Here is a 12,232-nt window from a genome sequence, read left to right on the forward strand (position 1 = left end):
AATGCGCGGTCGGGGGTGCGCGCGTGTGAGGCTGCGCGTGGCGGCTGCGCGCAGGAGCGGCGCGGACTGCGCTCTCAGGTGGCGCGGGGCGGCTTGGGCCGCGCCCCCACCTCCACGTTTCGCGGTCGCCATGACGACCGGGCCGCTCGCAACGGCGGCGGGGACGAGTCGTTGATGCTGCGAGGCGAGTCAGGCCCCTCCGGGCCTCGCCCGATTGGGTTGGGCCCGCGCCGAAGAGTGCCCCCGCTCCGTACGGACAGGGACTATGAGAAGATGGTCGTGCAGACGAGGAAAACGCTCAGAGAAGCAGCTCCACGGCCGTCCCAGGCTTCCCGCGCCACGCAGTCGAAGCGGCGACGCCGTCCCAAGGCGTCCGGGGAGCCTGACACGGAGGAGGAGCCGCAGGAGGAGAGGGACAGGCTCCAGCTGCCTCTGTCGCCTCCGCGCGTAGGCGGCGGGAACCTGCCCGGGGGCGCCCGGCAGTACTCGCCCCGGAGGCCCCGACACCTGACAGCGCAGAACTGCCTGCCTCCGGGGGTGGCCGCCAGCCCCTCTTTCCTCCACCGCTACCGGTTCCTCCACCGTGTCCTGCAGCAGCTCGGCGAGAAGGTGCACGTGCTGCAGACGCGACGGTTCTGGGGCAGGAGGACCCTCGGCATAGGTGAGTGGAGCAGCAGGAGGAGCCCTGCAAGGGGCCCTGGGGTGGCTGGGCCCGCAGGGGTGTCCCTCCGAGCTCCACGTCCCGAGTGGCTTCGGGAGTCCTGAAGGGGATCCGTTTAACACGCTGCGTTCGTGGGTGCCTTGTCCCAGAAACACAGGTCCCAGCTCTGCAGAATCTGGCAAGAGTTCTTGTTTTAAAACATTTTTGCAGAGTTTTAGGACATAGGGTCAACCCTGTGTCAACAATGTTACCTTAATCAGGGCAGCCAGTTATCTCAGTTCGTAAAAATGAATGGCTGTCTCTTGGGGGACAAGCACCTTAAACAGAATAAAGGAATTTTTTAAAAAATAAGTTAAGATCAGTGATAGTGGAAATAGGGTCAAAGACGACCATACATGGCCCAGTGTCGGCACCCGTTTACTTGCATCTTGCAGTGCAGCTTCAGTGCCCAAAACTGGGAAATTTTCATAGTTAAGCACTTGATAGGTTTGTCTTCCTCCATTTACAGCCCTCATTTTTTGTAGCTTTAAGAAGTAAACTAAGTGTTGTTGCTGTGTCAGTAAAATCACTTTTGAGCCTAGTCCTTGGTCAGACTGGCTACTGATAAATTGAGGCCTAGATAAATGTCTCTTAATGTAAGTTGTAATTTCTTTTCCGTCATCATCAAAGTCATGGAAATAAGAAAATGTGAAAGTAGAGTTAGGCTGAAAGGCAGTGTACAAAGGGATTAGGAAGTAAGTCGAAGGGGTTGATTGGTAATTCAAGCCAGGTGTAAGGCATTTGGACTTCACCCTGTAGGAGGACACTGATTGATTCTTTTATTTAAAAAAATGTAATGAGATGCAATCACATAATGGAAAATTAATCATTTTAAAGTGAATAATTCAGTGGCATTTAGTACACTGGCAATATTGGTACTGAATGGATTTTAAATAAGAGAATGACATAATCAGAGTGTGCGTCACAGAGATTAACTGGGCAGCAGTGTGTAAGATATTGGAAAAGTTTTAACTAAGTCCAGGCAGTAATGGTCTTAAGGAGGGTAGCAACAGCAGGAATGGGAAGGAGAGGACAGAGGTGAGAGTTGGTGGAGACAGATTGACGGGATGGAGGGGAGGGGAGAGGGAGAAAAAAGTTCAGGGATAAAGATTATGGATTTGGAAATTATCCATGTAGAAGTGATAGTTGAAACTTTAAGATGTAGATAGCCAAGGGATACCAATGTGAAGACAGAAAAGGGGATGGAGTAAGATAACTGGGGGAAAACTTTTAAACTTAGCTTTAAGAGATAAGAGGAAAAGGAAAAGACAGGCAGGAGCATAAAATCAGAGTGGTCAGAAAAACAGAAGAACTGGGAGAGATGTGATGGAAGATGAGAGGGGAAGAAATCGAAGTATCTGATCAAATGCTACAGAAAGATTGAAAAGCTTAAGAATTGAAGGAGGTTGTTGATTTCGATAACTAAAAGGCCATTGATTATTTAAAAGGGTTATGGGAACTTAGAAGAAAGAAGCTGGCTAAGAATCTTGTCATTGAATGTGAGGGAAGGGGGTGGTGTTGGGGAATATCTCACAGGTTGAAGGGCTTTTAGATTATGGGAAGTGTTTTAAGGTCTAGGAGAATTCAAGGGCAGGATCAAGGATAGGGGGTGAGATTGAGTTTCCAAGAGAGGGAATAATTGATGGAGCCAAGTCTTGGAATATTTGGGAGGGGTGGAATTAAAGGCACAAATTTGAGAAGGTAACTGTGGAATAAAGGAGAGATTTCCTTTTCTGAGATGGTTGAGAACAGAAAAGCAAGGATTACTATATAGGGAAATGTTTAGGGAGACGTTGAAGTGGAGATAAGAGAAGATGGGAATGCTGGCGTCCAGTGGTCTTTGTTTCAGTAAGGGCTGAGTCACCTGCAGAGGTGAGTTCGATCGAGATAGGATGCAGTGGTCCAGGGGACATGCTTTCCATCACCACAGCTTCGAAAGGTCTTGGGATAAGCACTTCGTGCGTTTAGAATATTGGCATCATTATACCATATCTTTTTATTTCCCCCCTGATGTTGAGTGTGGGGTGAGGGGCGGGAATGAGAGACAGCAAGATTTTGGGGATCTTTGGAAAGCTAGATGGATTTGGTAGTACATTTGTTCATTTCCTTTTCCTTAAATGTCATTTTTAAGAATTTTTGCCAAGAATTTTTGTCAAGAATAAAAGAAGATACAAAGATAGTTGAGTAGGACAGTCTTTGCATATATTAAAGTTAATGAAGGCTTATTAGAGGGGCATGTGATTCAAGTTGAGGTGGAAGGTATAAGGTGTAATTTCGGAGTGGTTCAGAGTATATTAGATAGAGTTTACATAGATAGTGAATGTATATTTTTTCTGTGAAGAGCCAGGGAGTAAATATGTTCAGCTTCATAGGCCACATACCGTCGCTGCTGCTCCTCTTCCTCCTCCATTATTACAGCATTTTAAAAACGGAAATACTGCCCACAGCACGAAAAGAGACCATGGACCATAGTTTGTCCATAGTGGTACAGAACAAATGAATCTTCTGAGAAGGATTTAAGATGAGCCCAGAATGGTTAGCAGTGTGGGAAGAGAGCTGGAGAAGCATGACTGGGAATTTCAACATTGAAATTTTAAAATTTTGTTATTGAATTAATTTGCATTTATTTTGATATCCAAGTTGAGTAATTTTTGAATTTTGTAAGAGGTTAACATTGGTGGTTTGTAAGATGACTTGCGAAGTATTTTGGGGACAACCGTAATTAATGCCATTATAAAATCATGAAGGGAGGCAGGACTTCTGGAATAGCTGAGGAAATTTACTCCTCTGTGACAATAACGATAATAGTTGGAAAATTATTAAAATCGACTTTTTCAAAAGTTTAGAAATTAACCAAAACTTTATAGCGATCTAAAGAGCATTAATTCAAGAAAAGCTGCTGAGCGTCTAAGAACAGCGGGGTCTGTGGTGTTTTAACTTATTCTACCCCATTCCCTCTCCTCAGCCCCATGGTATCTTGAAAACAAGCACCTTCCAGGGGGGACACACTGGGTTTGCAGCTGCTCAGAAAGCTCCATACCCAGAGGACTGCCACTATTTGACCTGTCTCGCAGCTCCCTGGTAAAGCCTCATGCGTGGGGCATTGGCTTGGTGACTCCATGTGAGTCTCCTGGACCATCTAGGAGCTCCTAGGTCTGAAAGCTCTCAAAGAGCTCACAATTTGTCAAGGTTTGAGTTGCATGGTGGGGCTTTCAGATGTGCTGCTGAGGAGGTGATTCTTGCAGTTAACCATCTCTGATGAGCACGAGGGAAAGTGGTCTGGAGGGCTCCTGTTGCCTAGAGCCTTTTCTGAAAGAATCAAGCTGACCTTAGCATATATACAAGTATTTGCTTCTTAAAATTTTATATAAAGGAATAGAGAATAAGAGACGATAAAGGATAATACTGAAAAATCACTAAAAAGGTCAAATCACCAAGAAAGGTCATAATTTCATTACTCTTTTACTGATTGAGTAAGATGTAAAAACCTTTCAAGTCTCTCCCTTTGCTTGTCAGGTCCTCTCTGCAGGGGTAAGTGCTGTTCACATTTTGCTTCGTGTCCTTCTGAACTTTTCTCCACGTTCATATAGACACAGGTAGCCAGTCATCTTGCTTTCTGTGCTCTCTCTCTAGACGTGTAAGGGAATGCATTTGCAATACTTGTTTTAAAAATATTTTATAATAAAGCGTTTTTTAATGATTTTCTTTTTTTCTTTTTCTAGCTGCCTTTGTGGGAATTTTGCACTGGTAAGATTTAGTTGAAGTTTGAAATAAAACTATTTGGATTAAAATTTGCCATCACCATTTGCATATAGTGAAACTTGTGAAACTTCTGGCTGTTTGTGTAACATCAACACGTGCTCCAGCTTACACATAGATATTACTTTTTTACAAACCTCATATCTGAAGCAGCATTTACAAAATAATAGATGCATTAAGGGAATAGTAACTTGTGAATTAAAATATCTTTACCAAAGAATTCAGTACTTTATTTTTTAAAATATCTAGTTTTTCTACTATATTTTGTGTGTTTATTTCATTTAAGACATTTCCTTATGTTATAGTAACTATCTGTTGTTAGTGACATAATTTTAGAGATAAAGTTTTAGGGCAAGTTAGTAAGCAATTTATAAAATTACCTAAATATTTATTATAAAAATTATTTTTTTTTTCCTTTTTATGGCCTTTTAATCTATAACTTCGTTATTTTAGTACTGGTTTTGAAATCTTGTTATAATATGATACTTCATTTTTTTCTTCATTTTTTTCTAGGATACATTTAATAACACTTTTTGAAAATGACCGTCATTTTTCTCACCTCTCATCTTTGGAACGGGAGATGACTTTTCGCACTGAAATGGTTAGGTTCTTTCTTCTAATGAATTAATTTGTGGTTTAAGAATAGTGAGACTATAAGGTAGAAATTTATTAGGGACTTAAATGAATTTTTTTCCTCCGGCTATGACCTGAGTTTGTTATTTAAATAGGATAGTGTTTGGGCTTCTTTTTCTTTTACTTATCTCATCTAACTAATGCAGACTCCCTTTCCTAATTCAGACTTCTTTTTAAGATAACAATGATGAATCATAATAGCTGAGAAAGAAAGAGAACCAAGAAAGACAGCATTGAAAAAGTGATATGGGGGTATCAAATGTTATCAAAAATTGCTTTTTCATTGGTTGGCGTTGGGAGATCCCATGTTTTACCTGGCTCTTTTAATTTAATTTAATTTATTTATTTAAAAATTTTTTTTAGCTTTTTTGATTTCAAGATGATCTCTTAAAAGATATCTTTTGGTATAATTTCCTAATAATTTTTCCATTTTTTGATACTTTATAAAATGGAGATAATGTAATTTGCCTTACGTATGTCACATAATTATTGTGAGGCTTAAATGGAATAAAAAATGCCAGAATTGCAGAATCTTACCTTTAGAAGAGACCACAGCTGTCCTCTGGATCAGCTCCCAGCTAGTTGGAGGCCAAGCGATGAACTGAAACTGGCTCTCCTGACTCTGAAGCCACTGCTTTATTAAGAAATTGTGGTAAAATTTTATTTTAAAAAATTTAAACATAAGTTTTATCATAAAAACATAAGATTTATCATTTTAACCATTTTTAAGTGTACAATTCAGTGGTATTAAGTGCATTCACATTGTTGTGCAGCCATCACCACCGTCCATCTCCAGAACTTTTCCACTATCCCAAACATAAACTCCGTACCCACTAAACACCCACTTCCCCCACTCTACTTCCTGTCTCTATGAATTTGCCCATTCTAGGCTCCTCAGCCACTGCTATTTGATCTTTGTCCCTATAGCTCCTGTAAAGCTTGAAGAATTGGATACATTAACATTTGTATGGCATTTGAATATTTTAAAGGTATTATTTCCAAAGAGTGGATATGAAATATTACTAACTGAAGAGTGTCCCTATAGCTCCTGTAAAGCTTGAAGAATTGGATACATTAAAATTTGTATGGTATTTGAATATTTTAAAGGTATTATTTCCAAAGAGTGGATATGAAATATTACTAACTGAAGAGTATAGCTGTGGCAGGCTTTCATGACAGATCAGTGGATTTAGATAGCAGTTCTGTGCTTCATTTCATTGTATGACAGCTAATCAGTTGACCTCTCTGTTTCTCAGTAATCTCATCTGGAAAATAAAAATGCCAGCCTTATAGGGTTTTAGTGAAAATGAAGGGAGGTAATGAATGGAGCCACATAGTTCAGTACCTGGCACAAAAACAATAGTTGTTATTAATAAAAACTTATTTATATATTCAATATTTCTATAAATATGGACTTTTGCATATTACATCTCCTTTAATTGTTATATCGTCTTGTTCTCCTCCTAAGCAGAAAGGAAAATTCTTACATGAACTCATATATTGTTAGTCAAAACTCTGAGGAATAGCCTTTCAGACATCAGTTAAAACAGATCTTCAATTTAGTAGCTACTAGTGTTGCTTAATCTATCAAAAGTAAAGTATCTGGATGAGACAGGAATGAGTGTAGAGTTGAAGATTATTTTAAATGATTTTTTGGGGGGAGAATTTATTATACACAACATGGCCTTTATTTGCTTTTAGATTTTAGGAAGGAAAGCAGGAAATTGATGAGGAAAGTTATAGAAATAACATTCTTTTGTTAACCCTTGAAGTTTAACTAAACAGCACTTTTACTAGGCTAGTAAAGTCGTTATTTTATATTCTGGAATTATGCACTAAAATAATTCCCTTTTCAGTACACAGCATTTGTGAGCAACAATATAGTATTCACTTTGTGCAGAGCCATTAGATAGAACTGTGAAGTAAGCTCGTGTTATCATGATGCTTCTGATCATTACATGTATTTTCTTAAGAGCCTAAGAAAAAAGAAGTAATCTTCTATATGCAGAGTTGTACAGGGACATGAAGGCATCCCTGTTTATGATAGAATTCATCAGATGCCAACCTCTACACATAATGTGGAGGTAAAACCAGATTTGGTAAAATTGGAAGTACATTGCATACATACTTTGAGGCACTGTTAGAAAAGCTCTTTAAAACATTTGCCTATCCCACCAGCTCTTTATTTTGAAAATTTTCAAGCCTACAAAAAAAATTGAAAGAATAGTACAGTGATAATCTGAACATACATGCTTTTGTGAGACCAAGAATACAATAGCAAGGAGTAATTAGGAAATCTTATTGACCTTAAAAGGAGTTATAAAAATAAATATTTTAAAGTTTTACTAACATCAACAATATGTCTTTTTTTTTTTTAAAGGGACTTTATTACTCCTACTTCAAGACCATTATTGAAGCACCTTCATTTTTGGAAGGACTGTGGATGATTATGAATGACAGGCTTACTGAATATCCCCTTGTAATTAATACAGTGAAACGCTTCCATCTTTATCCAGAGGTAATATTTTGAGACAAATAATATTTTTAGAGTGATCCATTTTTATTGAATAAGAATAGTAAGCATAATGATGTTTATTAAAAAAGAGGGATCTTTTAGCCTTGATTGTATGTATCCTTGTAGTTGAGTAGAGTATCAAAAGTTCCTCTCTTAAAATTTAAAGACCCCAGAAACTGTGCTCACATGAACTTAAAGAACAAACCTTATATGAGAGCAATAGACAAGCCAAATGGGAAAGAGAGTCATGGGAACCAAAAAGTCATGGCCTGTTGGGTGGGCATGATGAACACATGAGGGGACAGTGAAAGTGACAAGCAGGACAGTGACCTTGGAGTTACACGAATGAAGTAAAATCTATTTAGTCACATAGCCAGAAACCCGTGAACATCTTCCTGTGCTTAGCCTGAAAACGTATGGTTTTTAATTCTGCAAGTTCTAGAAATTTGAAAAATGACAAGGAAAATTAAACTCGGTTTATGAATTTGTGAATACTAAAAGTGACATCATGGTAGTGTTTATACTTTTGAGTTTAAAATTATCTCAGAATCCCACAGATTGAGTTACTGCTTTTTAGTCCTTTTTTATATTTTTATAGCTTGTAAAAATTATTATTTTTTCAATTTTGAAATATTTAAAATTATGGAGACTTTGAGAATAATCAAATTTGTGTGAGGAGTCATTGAGAATAGATAAATGCTAATCTTTTGTCATTTTTGCTTCAGATATTTAAAAATAACTAAAATATTATATGGTTAAAGTCACTTTATTCTGCTTCTAGTCCAATTTGCTCCTTTCCCCTTCCCACAAGTATCCTTATAAATTTGATGTGCATGTCCATCCAATCCTGTTTTCAAGGATAATTTTATGTGTTATTTTAAGTGAACATATCACCATATCACTCTACAACTTTTTCCTCAACACTATATTTTTGAACTTTGTGTGTATATATGAGGGTACCTCAAAAAGTTTGTGGAAAAATAGAATTAAAAGATAATATAAATCTTTCCATTGAGTATATTTTTCGTGTTTGTATCTTTAATTTTAGATATGTTATGAATTCCAAAATTTATTTATTATTTCTGATTTTTCTATTGCAGCGGTTCTAAAGTGTGTGTTGTTATATGTGTTTTCTACTAGATATGTGCAAGATTTTCTCTAGGATGTATACATAAAAGTGAAATGGCTATGCTGTAGAGTGTGTGCTTTGTCAGCTTTACCAGATATTGCTAAATTGCTCTCTGAAGCAAATGTAGCAATTCACACTGCCATGTAGGAGAATTTACTTTTTCTCTTTTACTTATTAGATTTTTAATTAACAGATACTGTGATTTTTGCTCCTCCTATGGTTGCAATATGCTTTTTGCTTTAATTTGTATTTCCTTATTAGTTGTAGGGTTAAACATATTTTCATGTTTAATAGAAGTTTGGATTTGTTCTTCTATCAGTAACTGGTTTAAATCTTTGTCACCTGTTTGGTGGTGGTTTTTGTATTGATTTGTTGGCTTAATTAATATTTTGTATAGTAATCCTTAGTAGTAGATGCTGAACATATCTTTTCTCACTCTGTCTTCTTTCTCTCTTTTTATTTGATCATTTTTGTTGCGGTATAACTCACATGCAATAAAATGTACCCATTTTGAATGTACAGTTCTTTGAATTTTGACAAATGTATGAAACTATATAACCATCACCACAATCAAGTTACAGAACATTTTCACAATGCCAAAAAGTTTCTGTGTGATCCTTTGTGGTAATTATCTTTCCCCCATTGAATTGTCTTGGCACATTTGTTGAAAATTCATTGATTATATATTATGTGTGGATCCATTTCTGGACTTTCTGTTACTCTCTTGGTTCATATGTCTGTATTTATGATGATACCACACTGTCTTGATTACCGTAGCTTTATAGTAAATTTGAAAGAAGGTAGTGCTCCAACTTTGCCTTTCCTTCTCAAAATTGCATTTATATATAAATGTTAGAATCAGCATGTCAGTTTCTCCAAAAAATCAAAATCTTGCTGGGATTTTGATTGGGATTACATTGGATTCATATATGTATTTGGGAAGAATTGACATCTTAACAAAATTGAATTTTCCAACCTACGATCATGGTATAGATCTCCATTTTGTTAATTATTTTTAATTTGTCTTGTCAGTGTTTTGTATTTCTCAGTGTACAGTCTTCCCTAAGTATTTCTTTTTTTATTGTTGTCAATGGTATTATTTAAAAATTTTTATTTTTCCATTTTTTTGGGTTGATTTTGCCTATCAACTTTGTACCTACATCTTGATGAAATCACTTAGTGGTTCTAGTAGCTTTTTGTAGATTCCTTTGGATTTTTCTATGTATGTATATGATGATTAGGCAGTTTTACTTATTTTCCTATATATATATACCTTAATAATTTTTAAAACAGCTTTATTGAGGTACTTTTATTGACATACCATACCTGGACATATGTAAAGTGTACAATTTGATAAGTTTTGGCACATGTACCCATTCATGAAACACACTGCAAGACAGTGATCATATCTATCACCTCAGGAGCTTCCTTGTGCTTGGTAATCCATCCTTCCTGCTCCTTTCCACCCACATCCCATCCTCATGAAACCACCAATATGCTTTCTGTAGCTATAGTTTAGTTTGCACTTTCTAGAATTTTATATAGAATCATAGAATTGTTCTGTGCCCAGGTCTCAATTTATGCAGTTGACTGAGTGATGACACAGTCGGTGCTATGGAAAGAAGAATTTATTACTTGCACTTCACTATAGAAGGGCACATGCCATGCCATGCAGGGCCACAGGGGACACAGCAGTTCAGGAGCAGAAGTGTGGGGAAAGCCTACGCCACAGCCTTTACGGGGGTTGCTGTGAGAAAGGCAAAGCAGGACAGAGTCAAAATCCTGTAGACACAGCAGTTCAGGAGCAGAAGTGTGGGGAAAGCCTATGCCACAGCCTTTACGGGGGTTGCTGTGAGAAAGGCAAAGCAGGACAGAGTCAAAATCCTGTAAACAAAACCAAAAGACAGCAGACAAACTGGGAGAACATATTTGAAATCTGTGTCACAGAAAAAGGGCTAATATACCCAATGTATAAAGAACTAGTCACTTATATATTAAGCTTCTGGTTTCACTTTAGAAATGACGAGAGTTGGAAAGAACGACACTCCCATTCCTGCAACAAGAAAAAAGCTGGACACACTGTGGGTTAATGCCTTTCTTGAGCCCATCAGAACACTGAGGTCACAGGGCAAACAACCCACACAAAATTTGGAGAGGGACAGAGAGAAATATAGGACCTGAGCATTTGCTTGGCTGGGGTAGATGCTGCCCAATGCCAGATAAGCCAGTAGGAAAATTAAACTAGACATTTTTAACATGAACTTCTAATGGGTCAGTGTGGATTAGCATGAGATGTGAAGGCCCTGAAAGTCGGCAGGCTCTCTCAGGGAAGATTGGGAAAAGTCCCGAGAAAGCTTCCCTCATGGTGCCAGCTAGGGCAGGGACCAGCAGCCACTGCTCATATTACACTTAGATCCCTGTCCCCAATCTCCCTATGTAAAAAACCCCACGATCTGCAGAGAGAAGGGTATCAAAAACATAGTTTGAAAACACTGGTGGTACACTGTGTGGCTGGTGAAAGAGAGCAGGTGGGGAAAAAATAATTTTTAAAAAGCAGCTGTATCCCTGGAGAAGGGGCAGGGAAACTTGTGAAGTCTGTGCCACTGAGACCCAGGTTCCAATACCTGCCTAAGACTGAGGCTTAATTGGAACATCGGAAAGCCTCTGCCCCCACCCTCCCGCCCAACCACATTAACAAACCTTGAGTAAAAAATCACAGTGGAATATGACTGAGGAAGTTTTGAGGGACAGTTCTCTGTAGGGAGCAGCACAAAAGGAAAACCCAAAACCAAGCTAAAGACAAGGTACCACTAGAGGGATTGAAATCCCTGGTGCCCACAGCAACAACAAACTCCCACTCAGATAATTATAGCAACAGTTTCAAATCCAGCCCCACCCCTGACTAGATGAACACAAATCCCCAGGATAAAGACCTAGCAGAAGGAAAGGTGTATTTCAGGCATAAAAACACTGACCTCTGTATCTGCTCTCCTATACAACATGTTTAGCTGTCAACAAAACGTTGTGAATAGGCATGCCAAAAGACAAGAAAATGCGCAGACTGAAGAGACAAAGCAATTACCAACCAGACTCAAATAAGATGCAGGTGTAGGAACAACCAGACAGGGAATTTAAAATATCTCTGATTAGTATTTTAAAGGCTCAATTGGAAAAGACAGATGATATGCAAGATCAGATAGATAATTTTAACAGAGAGATGGATACTATAAGGAAAAATCAAAGGGAAATGCTAGAAATAAAAAAAACAGTAACAGAAATGAAAAATGCCTTATATTGGCTCATCAGTAGACTCAACACAGCTGAAGAGACAATCAGTGAGCTTGAAAATAGGTAGATAGAAACGACCCAAAGTGATGGAATGGCTATTATCAAAAAGACAAAATAAATGCTGGTGAGGATGCAGAGAAAGAGGAGCTCTTTTACAGCGTTGGTGGGAATATAAGTAGAGCCATTATGGAAAACAGTATAGAGGTTC

At 38.4% G+C, this 12,232-nt stretch overlaps 1 protein-coding gene across 1 annotated transcript in view; it reads left to right on the forward strand.

Annotated features, from left to right (window-relative positions):
- Nucleotides 1–174: 174 nt before the first annotated feature.
- The window catches only part of LOC103609649 (probable C-mannosyltransferase DPY19L2), a 47,090-nt gene continuing 35,032 nt past the window's right edge, over nt 175–12,232 (forward strand). Inside the window, exons 1-4 of the mRNA XM_008593950.1 lie at nt 175–661; nt 4,423–4,447; nt 4,973–5,060; nt 7,473–7,610. Of these exons, the coding sequence (XP_008592172.1) occupies nt 175–661; nt 4,423–4,447; nt 4,973–5,060; nt 7,473–7,610 (738 nt within the window). The remainder of the gene's footprint in view (nt 662–4,422; nt 4,448–4,972; nt 5,061–7,472; nt 7,611–12,232) is intronic.

Source organism: Galeopterus variegatus, unplaced genomic scaffold (genome assembly GCF_000696425.1).
Source record: "Galeopterus variegatus unplaced genomic scaffold, G_variegatus-3.0.2 Scaffold9897, whole genome shotgun sequence".
Classification (NCBI taxonomy): domain Eukaryota; kingdom Metazoa; phylum Chordata; class Mammalia; order Dermoptera; family Cynocephalidae; genus Galeopterus; species Galeopterus variegatus.